Here is a 15,588-nt window from a genome sequence, read left to right on the forward strand (position 1 = left end):
GCCAATCAATCCTTATAAGAAGAAAAGTGGTTTTTCCTTAACTCCCCATGTTCGCAGAGATTTCTGGGCCAGACGTGCTGGCCTTTACTTTGGCCTTTATCCACAGAGAGAGAGAGAGAGATATCCAGAGAAATTCTCAATTGTGAGTATGTGTGATCAGTTTTCCCAAAATGGTGCACTTTGGTGTTCCCAAAGATGGCCTACTCAACAAGCCTGCAACACCCAGGGGACCACTTCTTCCAAAGCAGAACAGCCACCTAGCAAATCCAAAGTTTGAAACAGAATCCATAAGACAGAAATCCAACCACTCCTCAGGCACTCCTACTTCACTCACAGAGTCTTAGATTATGCCCTCAATATTTTTATATTTTCAAATACCATGACAGTGTCTATTGTAGAATATTAACTGATTATTGTAGAAAATTTGGAGCCCATGAAAGCAGTTTTAAAAAGGAAGTCTACTCCCACCATAAAAAAACAATCTTGTTAACATTTTGATAAATTTCTATTGTCTTTTTCTTTAGAAAAGAAAAACCATCCTATTATAACAGTAATGTTCTCATTATAGACTCTTAGAAAAGCATGTATACGTAATAAAGAAAAAAAATGACACACTTTATTTCTATGCAGAGATAACCATTGTTAACTTTTAAAGTATAACCTTCTAGTCATGGATAGGCACATTTTGAAAATTGCAGTGTCTGCTTGGATATACAGCTAATGGGATTCTGCCATAAGATCAATGAAAGAGGGAGTAGAAGAAAAGTAGCAAAACTACCAAAGTCACAGATATGAAGCTAGGCTCTATAAAGTCCTTCAAGGGTGCAGACCTGTGTCCTAAGAATTGAGAACAGATATTAGGAGTCATGTTTGCTTAATGAAATTAACTACAGTGAACAAGCTTTTCCCAGGAATTTAAGAATTTATTAGTCTCTTTGCTTTTTTTGTAACAGAAAGGTAAATGGACTACCTTTTTTTTTCGTTTGCAGGACGTAAAGCTTTAAATCGAAGAGGAATGTTAGTATCTAAGACAGCTATTATGCCTACTGCTAAGGATTATATTATATTTTACCAAAGAAATAGAGATTTTCCCATGTGCTTATTTTAACAGCTTTACTGGTTTCTGCTACGTCAAAAGTCATACATATTCATTGCAGAAATTTTTGAAAATATAGACAAGTAAAAAGAATAAATTTAATTTAAGAGTATTCATAATCCCATCAGTCAAAGATATCATCATTAAAACTTTGGCTGTAAATCACATCCTTCTAGATTTTTGCTTTGTGTTTTTAAAAAATAAAAGTGGGTTCGATGTTTATGTTATTATGTAATCTGTGTTATTCATCTGAGGAGACATGTCTTTCCATGTCATTAAAAAGTCTTCTCCAACGTTAGTTTTAATGTTTGCATAGCGCTCCATTCTATGGACTTAATGGAGTTTACCCTATTGTTGGTCACTTCTGTTTTTTCCCAATTATAAAAATGCCGTTGGATCTATCTGTTTGTGCATTTATAACTATTTCCTTGGAATTAACTTCTAGAAATTACGTTACTGGGTGTAGAAATACACACATTTAAAAATACAAATACTTTGGTACCTATTGCCAAAGTCCCTCCAGAGAGGTTAATACTTCCCCCTAGTAAAGGAAAAGTATCTGTTTCCTGCCCTGTTAATATTTCTTAATCTTTATCAGCTTTTTAAGTGGGGAATAACAGCTCATTGCTGTCTTAACGTGCATTTGATTTACTAGTTTGAACATTTATTGGTCTATCAAGGTCTTTTGGTCATTTTTATTTCTCCTTTTGTGATTTTCTTTTTCATGTCCTGTGCCCACTTTTCTATTGGGATGCTTTTCTTTTTCTAATGAATCGCTAAAAACTTAGCTAGTGAGGATATCAACACATCTAAATAATTACCACAAATATTTTCCCCACTTGCTTATTTCCCTGTTCTCTGTGTGTTACAGAAGTTTTTTTTGTCACGTGGCAAATCTATCTCGTGACCTTCTGTTTAGGCTTGGGGGTTGAAAGGATTATATAAATTATATAACCTTCCTAATTTTTCTACAAGCACCTTTAGAATTTTGTTTTTACAAATAACTCTTTAATCCACTTAGATTTACGTTAGTGTTTAACATGAGGAAACACTCTAAATTTAGTCTCCACGTGGCTAGTGTATTATTGTTTCCATGCATTCATTTCCCTATTAATTTGAAATGTCAGGTTTATTAAATTTTAATTCTCACATATACCCAGGTCTGTTTCTGAGCTCTGTTTTCTCCAAGGATTTGTCTGCCTATATTTATGCTAGTATAACACTGATTTCACTGATGTAAATTTATTATAAATTTTAATATTTGTTAAGATAAATGCCTCCTTACTACTTAAAAAAAGTTTTAACAAGATTTTCCGGCTTTTACAGTGTTGTTGTTGTTTTAAATAGGTAAACATAGAAATTATGTTTGTTGACAGGCACACATTAAAATTCCTTTTAGGATTTTTATTATAGTTGTATTAAATTTTAAATTGATTTGGATGTACTAATTTGGCATTTGACAAAGTTTTGTAAAAAGTATTTTAAATGGGTATGTTATAGCTCTGTGCTTATTCAACTCTCAACAATTCCTTTATATGTCATTTAGTGAAGCTTGAGGTGACTCCTCCTCGGAGAGGCAGCCGCGTTTGATCTAATGAAGCTACTTTAGGTTGGGATCTGTTATTAGCAAAGAAATATTTGTAAAAGTGAGTCATATGCTGAATAGAAATGGAATCGAGTGTGTGTGTGTGTGTGTGTGTGTGTGTGTGTGTGTGTGTACGTGCCTAATTCACATTGTAACACCCCTTCTGTGTTGTGATGCATGCGGGGAGGTTTTGCTATTGCAGACACAGAAGCCGAGGTGCCATTTTGGTGCCTGCATGGATCACACATTATGGCCGAGTTTGGACTGGGGTCAGACTCGGGCCCTCCTGAGTGTCAGCTTTTCTTTGGCCTCAAATTCTCTGCCTCACAGAAAGGGGGGAGGTCCCCTCCCTTCCTGCTCCTATACACATTCCATTGATGCTAAAACCAAGGCTAGCAGAGGAGATTTTGCTTGGAACTATGACTAAGTTCCACTCTCAATGCTTAACCCTGTATCCTAGCCTATAATAATACTAATGAATTAACCCAATGTCTTCTTCATTTGCATCTTCCAAGTATTATGTGAGATTATTACAGGACTTTATCCTCCTTTCCAATTTTTTTTTTTGATTCATATTATATGAGGAGAGACAGAGGTGTATTCAGATGCTTTCTTCCACATAGCTCTTTAAATCAGGACTACCTAACATTAAGTAGTTTTTAGATAAAGCGCTTTTATTGAAGTCTTTGATTTGCAGTCGGCTGTAAAAGACGTCATGTGGAGGTATGCTACCTGATTGCTTTATAATGCAATTGTGTGAACATAGCCCAAAGTATATCTTTATTATGAGAGAGGGGAAGCTGGGATGGAGCCTTACACAGGACATCAGAACATTTGACCTTCAATTCACCTTGTACTTGGTCTTTGAACCATACGTCACACTCACGTCCTCACTTTCAAAATTTAATTGTGGAGTAGCTGGGCCACTGAGGCTATGAAACAAGTTAGCACTCCCAGCCTTTAGATGGGCTTTGCATTTAGATTCTGGTAATTCTGAGCACGTCATGGACAGTTCAGAATTCTGGAGAGTACGCTAAAGTGAGTCCCTGCAACTTGACCTTCTACTCTAAGACGCTGTATCTAACAATTTTACCTCTGTGAACTCTATTTTACCCCTTTGTTGAGCAAGTTGAACACAGAAGATAAAATTATCTTCTTGTGTGTTGTAACTTGGTGGAGAATCTGACTATAAGAGGTGGAGCACTCATTGTGTAAATTGCCTTTATTTTTCTTGGAAATTACAACATTAGCTTTTGGCTTCCTTTAAGTAATGTTAATGTTAATATTAGTGTTTTTTTTCTGTGCATTACATCATAGGAGGCTGACTTGCAGCTTTATTTCCCAGGAGCTCAGAGAGTAGAGGGAGAGGGAGGTACTCTCTTCAATGTTAACAAACTTTTACACTTAATGAGGAAATGCCCGTAGAGATGGCACTCTCTGAGAAGATATTAACCCTATACCCCAGAACTCCAGAGCCCCCCGAATTGCCAGGGAAGTCCAAAGCTCCCAGACAGGACTTCTTTTTAGGGTGAAAAAGAAGTTTTAGTTCTTGAGTAGATGTGATGAGTTTTCAGATGTTGGTCTTCTCTTGTCAAGCTTCTACTCATGGGATTAAGGCCTATCACAAAATCAGTTGGTGCCTTCCTGACTCTCCCAGGCAGAAAACCACTCTGCCTGCTGATTCCATAGCATCATATACATTCCTCCAATAGGATTTTTACCCTCTTAGTTGTTTCATTTGTGGACTCTTCTCCCACTGGACAGGGCAGAGTCATTGGCACATTCAACATTGTTTTAAGCCCTGGAATCTGGAACAATGCCTGGAACCCATTAGTAATTTCTCAGTAACTGTGTACACGTTCTATGTACTGAAAAGAACTCCTCGATATGTCCCTTTCTAAAAGAGGATTGTGCATTTGCTTTCCAGTCATGTCATCAAGTCCTACTGTTGGATCTTCCAGCACGTCTTCCATCCTCCCATTTTCCTCTTCAGTTTTTCCTGCTGTCAAACAGAAGAGTGCCTTTGCCCCTGTCATCAGGCCCCAAGGCTCCCCTTCTCCCGCCTGCTCCAGTGGCAATGGAAATGGATTCAGAGGTAAGCAAAGGTTCCAGTTTGGGACGAAGCGTGATACCTGTGCCACAGAACCAGCAAAGTCAGAGCAGACAGCACAGCATCCTCCTATATCTCTAGCCATTTACCTGCAAAGAGATGCTTTGATGTTCTCATCTTGGTGCACAAACGGTTTGTACACCTGGGCTAGTACTCCACTTGGGAGCAGGATGGGGGATAACAGAGAAGTCAGACAACTCCTAAAGGTCCCAGAATTAATTACGGGAGAGCCATACATACCCCCCCAGGAGTGTCTGGACTCCCTGGACCTTTGCTTTCCACAAGGCCATGTCACTGTTTCCCAGAGGGTGCCTGGTCACCACTTCCGATGTCACGTGGTGATCACTGCTGACCTAATCGGCTTGCCATCTGCGGTACTTAGATGTTCCCATGGCACAAATGCACAGGCTCCATCAGGAGCCCCAGTGAGCTCTGAGTGTTCTGGTTACATGTTGGTCAAATTGATAGCAGGTGCCTGATCAGGGTGGAGTAGAGAAGAAAGCAAAAAAGACGTCGTACTGTGTCTAAGGACAAAAATGAATCCCCCGTCAAAGCCATTTCTAAGCGATGTCCTAAAATATAATATGACATGATGTAACACAAATGTGATGAGTACATGAGAATCTAATCATCTCAGTGTGAATGGGAGGCAGCTGATGGCAAAAGAACAAATTGGAAACTGCTGAACGCGGTGGATCCTGCCGACCCACATTATGTTTAGGCTGCTCCTTGCGTCGACATAAAAACTCACGACTCAGCAGTGTTGGATAAAACCAAAAAGGGCAGAAGTTTGGTTAACCCCTTGTGGACCAATGCCTCTGAAGTCAGCAGAGCCTTCGGTGAGCTGTGCTGTCTCTGGGACAGCATCTGCCCACTGGCTTTATGATAACAAATAGGTTCCTCGTCCTTTGGGGACACCGTGAAGGATCATTCACTGGTTGTGGCTGAGCAGAGCTCTGGGAAGTGCGGGAGGTTCCTGTCCCATCCTACCATCGGAGACGATGGAGTCTCCTGGAAGTCACTTGGCAAGAGAAACTGTCAAATGAGAACTGAAAACCCAGCGTGCAGGACTCCCTGAAAATAATTTTGCTTTTAACCAGACAAAGTCGTTGGGTCTATATGCTACCCGACATGGAAGTAGTTGTAAACATCTGTCTATTTGAGGGGGGAAAATATAGATATATTAGTTTTCATCCAGATGCCTGATTCATAGAGAAACAGGCTCAGCCTGTAGCTAAGTGTCTTCACCTGCTCCATCTCTCATCAAGCCAGTGGTTTCCATCCCATCCTTAGAGCACATGCTCAGAACTTGTTCCATGATGGCTTCATCTCCTGACTGGGAAATGGAAACAATTGCCGAATATTTGCTGTACCTTCCCCTTCCCCACGGCCACTTCAGTGAACTTTCCAAGTTCTCTGGTTTTAGTCATATCTCTTAAACCAAGTGGGGGCCACACAGGTCTCCTTGGGGAAATGCAGAGTGAGAAGCCCAAGAAAGACTAAGGAGGGATGGAGGTGTGAGAGGAAGACGGAGGGGCACAGCCCTTTCCTCAGTCCAGGTAACCCTTGCAAATATTTTCAGCATCACTTTGATGAAAAAAAGTATGACTTGACTTCCATTTGCCACCCCTCCCCCACCTCTTCTCTCACAAAGCACAGGAGTTGGGGAAGTAGAGCTGGTTGTCTCAATTCTTCCAAATTTGTCCTGTCCAGGGAGACCGACCTTTGCAGCCTGCTCCACTCTCGGTCCTCAGGGATGCCAGGATGAATTTTTCATTGGTCCCCTGGTGGGGAATCCCTACCCTCCCTATTGCTCTATGCCCAAGGCGCCCTGTGGTGTCACCCAGTCAGTGTTGAGTTGGCCCAAAGAGCTGCAAGGGTCTGTGTGGTTATAGTGAGGTTTTCCTGTGGGGGCAACAGTAGTCGTAATAGTCAGAAGACACTCTCGAGGGTCCTCAGCCATGCGAGCTTCTGGTCACCACAGGTCAGAAAGCTTAGGCTGAGAGAATGGCTGAGCTGCACATTCTTGACTGTGTCTGTAGGAGTGATGACTTATAATAGTTGGTTCCATGTAGGCACAGACTCTGGGCTCTCGTTTCATTTCTATAGAACCACTGGGAAGTCCCGAGCCTCTTTTGGATCCTGTCATTTCCTCCACATTTTTCTGGTGATTTGAACCTTAGAAGGAGGACGTGGGAAGGAGGAGGAGGAGGAGATGGGAAGCACTTACATTACGATTGTAGACTGAAATAATTACAAACAACTATGAACATGGCAAGCAATATGTGGAGAGAGAAGAGGAGAATTCGGAGTATCAGCCATTGGGCGAGCACTAGACTTGACTTCATCAGCTGTGTATTGGAGTTCTCGCTCACCTCCTTCCAGGCTGTGTGAATCTCTACAAATCATTACCATCTGAGAGCTGCCATTTCCTAGTCTGTTAAATAGGAAAGCTGAAAGCTACCGTGTTTCCCTGAAAATAAGACCTAACCAGAAAATAAGCCGTGGCATGGTTTTTCAGGATGCTCATAATATAAAATAAGGTCTAATGCGTCTTTTGGAGCAAAAATTAATATAAGACCTGGTCTTATTTTTGGAGAAATATGGTAGGGCTTATTTTATTTGACAAGCATCCTGAAAAATCATGCTAAGGCTTATTTTCGGTTAGGTCTTATTTTGGGGGCATCATGGTATCGCCAAAGGTTCTTGTGAAGTAATTTGTGTGAAGAACAAGAAAGGTGAAGGATATTTCACACAGCCCAGCAGAGAGAGGGTGGGGGTTGATGAAGGATGTCTTTTAGAGGCCTTGACTCCCACTCTTCCTCATTAGGGACCAGGTGCCTAGAAGCTCAAAGCCCTACCTTACAAAGTGCCATTGATGCTGAGAGGGGGAAAACCATGCTCTGATATTGAAGGCACAGCCCACAGTCACAGAATGAAGGAATCTGAGGTTGCAGGGATGGATAAGAAGGACGCTCCATCTCTTGAGAGACAGTGGGAGAGTGACAGTGTGGTCTGAGGTGTTTGTGTGATCACAGGCCAGGGAAGAGGTTCTTCCCTCGACTTGTTGTGCGATGGTCTTAGTCACGTGCAGAGGGCATGTGCCACCAATGCCCTCTGACACTTGCTAACTGTTGTTGAGCACCATGTGCAAGACGCTGAACTCTGCGCTTTACACGAATGATCTTGTTCAAGGCTCACATGTGACCCAAAGGGGAAGGTCATGCCATTATCACTACTTTTACTTAAGTAGCTTGCCCGAGGCTACACAGTAAGTGACTGATGACTTGACCGCAGACATTTTGACTCCAGAGCCTGTGCTCTGACACCCCGCTGTCTCTCTGGGGACAAAATAGTACAATTCCTCTCTCACCTGTCATCCATTCCTACTTTCCGCTTGGACCAAAGAGGGGATTATTGCTTTCCCGAAGGTAAGAAGATAATGGATGAAGTACAGTTAAGCCTTCTTCCCTCCCCCTGCCACGAAAGTGCTTACTTTTCCTCCATTTAATATCTGCTTTGTGTCTGTTGGCTGTGGTTTCCATGAGCAAAAGGTCAGGGTCACCATGCAGCAGAGATCTAGCCCACCCAGTGCCCGATGTGAGACGAGGAAGAAGTAAAATATATGGAGTCCGTTGTTCTTCTGACATGTGCTGGATCTTGTTCTTTGAGCAGCACTGGCCTTTTAATAAGCTTCGTAGGTAACTCTCTGAGGGCCCAGAAAAAGGAAGGGGCTGATGAGTTTTAAGTGTAATAGACAAGTTAAAGTTGAAAATGTGAGCCAGAATCCCCTGCCAGAGAGTTATACGTGCAGCGTCATTGTCCCACGCTCCACCTCATCTAGCAGGCATTTACAGTTGATGAGTATAGATTGTCAAGATAATATTATGCACTAGGCACCTGATTCATTTTCCAGCTCCCTCCAGGAAAAAAAAAATAAAATAAAATAAGAAAACCTCCTACACTCTAGGATAATTACCAGGGTTGCTATATCTCCAAATCATCAGGGAGTGTCCAGAATTGAACTGCCTTTATTGAAAAGTTACATCGATTCAATATATAGTAATACAGGCAAAAATAATTAAGGCTTTGCTAGCTGTGTAAGACCTTAATCCAGATCTCACAAACATTCAATAAAGGCTGTATGTGCAGGGAAATAGACGGCTGACAGTTTCGCCTGAGAAGACTACCTGGCATGAGAAAAGGGGTAGAGGAGAGGGAGGAGGAGGAAAGAAGGGGAAGGAGAAGGAAAGAAGGAGGAAAAGAGGGAGGAAGAGGAGGGAGGTGTGTTGGGGGGAAGTAGGAAGAATTTTGGCCATTTGCTTATAAGCTTAGTAAGCACCACTCAGCAAAATGCTTCTATGCTATTTGATTAGCCCTTGATGAGATATAGAGAATAAAGCTCAAAGGATCAAATTCTAGATATGGTTTGAAGTTTTGATGCCAGGAAACTATTCTGTCAGTTTCCAAGAATGTGAAAGTTCTATGGGTTCATCACCTGAAAGCCAAGGCCAGACGGGCATATTTTCTGTGTGATTTTTCTACGTTGTGCTCATGCTGCTTTATTTCCCATTTCAAGGGAAAGCCTTGGACCTGATGCCACCCAGGCAGGTATTGTCTGTGTCCTCTTGACTAGATGGAGGAGGCACTGGGCGTCGCACTTGAACAGGAGATGAAGAATGGAGATGGGAGTGACTCCCAAACTAGGAACTAAATTAAGTCCTCTATTCCAGTGGATCAGCATTTATGAGTGAATGAGCATCACATACCGTGTTTCCCCCAAAATAAGACCAAGCCGGACCATCAGCTCTAATGCATCTTTTGGAGCAAAAATTAATACAAGACCCGGTCTTATTTTACTATAATATAAGACTGGATCTTTAATATAACATAATACAATACAATATAATATAATATATAATATAAAGACTGGGTCTTATATTAATTTTTGCTCCAAAAGATGCATTAGAGCTGATGGTCCTGCTAGGTCTTATTTTTGGGGAAACACGGTAGGTAGCAGCAGTGAGCACCAAAGAAAGTTGTGCTAGTTAGGGAAAAAAAGCTAATCAATTTCAGTTAGAATGAATAGAAACCTAGGACAGAGAGAAAGTCTGATTTGTTATAAATGATGCCTAGTAAGTAACTCAATAGGCTTGGCATCTGGAGTTCTCTTTCCTGTTCCAACTAAGTGATTTGGAACCATATAATCTAGAAATTATTTTACTCTAATAATGAAAAATATACATATAGTTCAATTTAGTTTGCATGTTTATGTCCATTAGGTCATGTATACAACCCATTAATATAAAACAAACAAAACATAACTGTTGGCTTCCCAAGCAATCTGTCCACAAGGTTTGTTTATATTTCAGTGATCTGTAAGCTTTTGGTACCTCAGTAGACTGTCTGCTAGACCAAACCTGGAAGAAATGTGTTCCCGTATCAGTGGAGGGCACCATCTCCCTGGATTACATCAGACTCCGTCAATCCCATTGCCGGCCCTTCTCTCTGGGTTATAGTCTTTAATGTAAAAAGCCTCCAAGTCTCATTCCCGTGTCACCCTTTCCTTGCAGCCATGACCGGACTTGTTGTGCCCCCGATGTAAAGAGGAAGAACTGCTTTCTTATAGCACAAAACTACTTACTCTGATGGACCAATAATGAAGAAAGCACTATGAGCTCTGTGGGGAGAGTTGTGCCCCCAAAATGAACATGATGGACAGATTTGGGTATATGAGGAGCGGCGTCTTATCTGGTCTCACATTTCTCACGTAGCTCTGATGGTGGCTACACAAACTGACCCCTTGGGGACAAGGACAAAAGATGTCATTGACGTAGTCAGTGCTAAAAGCAGAAATGCAATTAATTCTTTGTTATGAACATTGTAAGAACCACCTTCCTATGTTTGTAAAATATTTAAGAAAAAAATTGGCAAACAATTCATGCTTAATATTTTGGATACTATTTGTTTTTCTTTGTAGGAAAAAAAAAGTTGAAAGTTTCTATTTTCTATGAAGCCTTTCAGATACCAATTTAGTTTATGCAGAAAAAAAAATTGAACAAAACAGGGTACCAGCATGGAAGACTTTCTTAAAACGAAACCTGAATTGAATGATGAAATGTTGTTGTATGTGTGTTTGCTTATAGTTTAATCTCTTTAAAAAACAAACAAACAAACAAAAAAACAAAAAAAGGGAAAAAATTTAAAATGTTTTACAATTATTTAAATAAATAAACGTGTAACTTATTGTAAGTAGAGGTAGAAATTAAGACCTTTTTGGAAGAGAGGAATTTCTCTTCTTGATGTAAAATGAAACCGATGCAAACATGTAGTAACAAGTTTAAAAGGTGTGTGATGATTACTGCAGTTACTTACTAGACTCTTATCCCCCATCCTGCATCCCCCTCTTTTCCATCATTTTATTGACCCATGGGCAAGAACAGGTACCTGATGTAGATTCCTTCAGAACAACCCGATGCAGAAAGATTCAAGTCCATACACATATACAGACACTCAAGCCCATCAATTCATTCCCAGCTCCATCTGCTTTCTAAATAGTCTACATGTCCCTTTTGGTATTCACTCTTTGCAAATTTTTTAAAAACTTATATTAGCTTCAACATTCTCCCCTGAGCGTGCAGAGAATTCCCGTGTTTCCGTGTGTCCCCAGCTTTGCATCCCAGGGAAAGACCTTCAAGAAGAGCCAAAGCCACATGACTTTCCCAAACCGAGGAGCCCCTTTGGAATTCTTGACAGAGCCATACTCTCCTTCCTCTTGGGTTACCTTGTTCAACACCAAGGTAGAAGCCCCACAGAACTTCAGAAACAGGGTTTGAAGAAGACGACTCTGTTTCTTGGACTCTTAGAATGTCCAAATCTTTTTTTTTTCTTTTTGCAGATTTCCCCTTTCATGGAACTAAACTTTCTTGAAAAAATTAAGCATCCCACTTGACACAGTTTTGAGGCAGGAATGGGATGGGGTGTGGAAGAGAAATGTTAAAAGCCCTAAATCCCTCTCCTGATGTTCAAAGAAATGGAAACTCAGATTCTTAGCAAGGTCCGAGATGGGGGGGCATCTGTGTTCGAAGCAGCTCAGTTATCTAGGCCTGCGATGGGCTCTCTATCTAGTTCTGGGAGTGGCCCCTAGGGAGAGAAACACTGCAGGAGCTGCTAAGAGTGGCTGACTCTTGAAAGCCTGTGTGATCCTGGGGATGTATCCAGACTTATTTGGATTACCAATAAGGATGTCATTTTTTTTCCCATGCCAGGGTTCTCCTTGTTGACTCATTGGCACCACAATATAGTCTATACACAGACTCCAGTTTGGCATTCTTGGTTGGGGTTCTAACACTAGAAATTCCATGCATTTCTCATGGAAAAACATCTTTAGTGCATACGAGCCAATTTTAGATGACTTCGTAAATTCTGCCTCCCTCCTGTTTGCTCCGGTGATACATGCCCACATCTACCCAACCCCAACGGTCTTCTTTGCCTTTATTCTGGAATTACTCAATATGACCCAACTATTATTTCTATGCACATGAGATTCCAAGGTTTTGGATACCTGGCATGCTTATAACTCTGGCTGACAGTCCCTCATAGTCAGGGCTTAAAGCACCACAATACAGGGAAACACACCAGAGAAAGTTCTCCGGTGAAAAATTTGATGGGAGGGGAAGAGTGTGTGGAATACAAACATTAAGATCTGAAAGTGAAGGCAGAACAAAATCAAGCATACTTAGACCTGGATTTGAGCCAATCCAACATAAGGAAATGTTTTTTTCAGTAGCATTGCTTTTAGAATCTGTGATATTTGCTCTTGCATGAAGATGAGTGCAGTACTGTCTTCAAAATGATTGTAGAATTTGTTGGTAGCTTTACACCGAAAAATGTGTGTCATGAAATACCAGACATCCTTGACCATTCAGCTAGAACCTTGGCAGCAACAGATCTATTTAATTGTACAAATGTGTGTAAGGATTATTTTTAGTGTACTAATAAATTTAAAACAAAGCTACTCTGTCCTTTTTAGTCATTGCTATTGAATCATTTTGGTCCCAGGTTATTTTTGTGCCACTTTGGAAGATGAGTATTTCTATAGGTAACTACAAATTCTATCCTATCTTTGTAAGAGGAGCTGTGTAAGAATTTTCATTTAAAGGGACAATTTACTTCATTATTTATCTCATTTTTTTTTGTTGTTGTTATCGCATCGTATTTTTTCCCCCAGTTTTTCTTTGCACATTTCAATATGCATGGTTTAAAAACCATTATCTTCTCTACCTTTTGTACAGTAAGGTCTCATTTTCAAACTGTATAGTTTCATTTTCTTGTTTTGCTTTGTCAGTTATATACAGTATAAAGTTGCTATGCACAGAGCTTTTTGTAAAGACAGCTTTTTTGTTTACTGTTTTTAATGGTCTTACTTATGAAAGAATATCTTGTTTGTAAAATGAATATGTCTACTTCAGTTTTAAACTTTAAATTATCCTAACAAAAAATAAAATTTTTGTACTGTAAAAATTATTGGAACTTTGTCATTTTCTTCTTTTTTTTTTTTTGAAGTGAAAAAAACTCAGTTTGGGATTTGTTCTTAAGTTTGGGAATTTGCTCTTAACTGCTAGTCCCTGAACTCTGGTTGAGGAAATCTGACTGCTGCGTTTGCTTGCATGAAAAGTGTTCTGAGGTGCTTCTTTGGAAGAGAGAATTTGTATGACTTTAGGTCATTTTCTGTATATATTTATGTATATATCCATCTGGTCAGATTCCTTCATGAAAACTCAAAGGATCTTACTTCCTATGTTGGACTTGGATATATGGAATTCTTGAGGTAGGTGGGTGGTCTACTTAGATTTGAAACTTTATGTTGAGCAAATGTTATAGCTGATCCATCAGACACTGGGTGAAGAATTGGAGGCTGGCCGCAAAGACTTGATGCCTATTCTTAAATCATAGGAAAAGAGCAAAGCACATGCCCCTGGAAGGAACTAATTCATAGAAAATAGCTCTTACAGGAAGATAGAAGGGCTGTAGGAGCTCAGAGAAGATGGCAATCCCAGAGGGTTGAAGTGGTCAGAGAAGGTCCCATGGGGCAGGTGGGGCTGGACTGGGCCTTCAACGAATGGTAGGAATTTGCAGTAGAGGTTGGTAATGAGCACTGCAGATGGGAAGGCCTTCATGAACAAAGACACAAAGGGAAATTCACAAAGCGCATTCAGGAAAATATGATCCTAAACATGGATTTCAACCAAACTGTTCACAAGCATACTTATAATTGGATTATCTCATTTCTACAAGAATATCGATATCTTCAAACTGCATAGATTGTGTTCCTTGTATAAGTGGATGAAATGCTGCTTCGAAGCACTAATCTGAGAAAGGCACTGTAGTTTTGCTTTTCTCTGTGAAGACTAGCTCTCTGCCGACACACTGGATCTTTGCATATCTCTTGCCTTCTTATGCTTCGGGCCTCAGTTTAAGTATCATCTACTCAGGGAGGCCTTTGCTGACCTCTGATCGCACCGGTTTTCCAAGGTCAACTGAGCCCTGTTTGTGTCCTTGTTATGATTTGTGTTCATTTGTTGTCCCCTACAGACTGAAGACTCATAAGAACAGGGACTATATCTGTCTCAATACTGTATGTGGAACCCTGAGCTCAGGGCCTGAGGTGCTGTAATATAGGAATTCAGCTCCCACTCCCCGCACAAGAACACAGGATATGGTGAGGCCAAAAAGGAACACCAACGGAGCCATAGACAGGGGAGCCATACCACTATATTCTCTATGGTGGCTGGTGGAGACACAAAAGCAAACATCCGCCAGTACTCCAATGATGGGTCTTTCTGCACCCCAATCTCGCTGGCGGCTGGGTGAGACACAGGAAGTAGGATCAACATGATCTGCAATGGAATCTGCTTGCTAACTGCACTTGCTGGCCACAATCCTCCGTCCACTTCTCTGCCAACCCAACCAACCCCTAGCGTAGCCACGGCAGTTACATTAGTGGCTAACTGGTTACAGCTGATGGCCAACTAGTCACAGCTGATGGCTATCTACTACCTGAGATAGCATCTGTCCACATGAGGCTGAGAGCCTGGAAACTGCTCTCTGGGAGCCCAACAAATAAAACACTTGTTGAATGAGTGAATGAGCAGACTGAATTCTGATCTCTAACAGCAGCTCTGCCTTGTCATGTGGGAGAGGTAGCAGATTTGTCACAAATGATAGGAAGAAATAGCATCACTTTGAGAATCCACTCCTTAGGGTCTATCTTGTCAATTAGCCAAAAAAAAAAAAAAAGTGAAGTATGTCTACAATGTAAAGTGGCTGGTTGTTTAATCAACAGGAAATTCAAAATGGCAGGGAAAGGAAGAAGAGACCTCTGGCTGGTGGTGGCCCGTTGGATAGGTTGCTTTGCTTCTTGGCCAGGGAACGTATTCTATGTGTGTCGTGCAGGGGACACTGCTCGCTGCGCCATGTGTAGTGTGGGGTGTCAGGCGGGGTCTCTGCTCCCGCTCCCCACATAAGAACGCAGGACATGGTGAGGCCAAAAAGGAACACCCACGGAGCCATAGGTAGGGGAGTCATACCACTATACTCTCGCTGGCGGCTGGGTTGGAGACACAGGAAGCAGGAACCACACAATTCTCAACCCTCATTGCGCCGCTTGCAGGCTCAGCCACCATCTTCTTGCTAGCTCCCCCTTTTCTGCTAGCCCAGCCACGGCAGTTATATTCATGGCTAATGGCTCACTGGTTACAGCTGACGGCCAACTAGCCACAGCTGATGGCCATTTGA

General features: G+C 41.3%; 1 protein-coding gene across 2 annotated transcripts in view; it reads left to right on the plus strand.

Moving 5' to 3' along the window:
- The window catches only part of EBF2 (EBF transcription factor 2), a 188,434-nt gene extending 176,268 nt beyond the window's left edge, over positions 1–12,166 (plus strand). For both annotated transcript variants that reach the window (XM_033135351.1, XM_033135352.1), the window contains 2 exons: positions 4,609–4,776; positions 10,365–12,166. In XM_033135351.1, the coding sequence (XP_032991242.1) occupies positions 4,609–4,776; positions 10,365–10,396 (200 nt within the window). In that variant the 3' untranslated portion in view covers positions 10,397–12,166. The remainder of the gene's footprint in view (positions 1–4,608; positions 4,777–10,364) is intronic.
- The last annotated feature ends 3,422 nt before the right edge of the window (positions 12,167–15,588 follow it).

Source organism: Rhinolophus ferrumequinum, chromosome 18 (genome assembly GCF_004115265.2).
Source record: "Rhinolophus ferrumequinum isolate MPI-CBG mRhiFer1 chromosome 18, mRhiFer1_v1.p, whole genome shotgun sequence".
NCBI lineage: Eukaryota > Metazoa > Chordata > Mammalia > Chiroptera > Rhinolophidae > Rhinolophus > Rhinolophus ferrumequinum.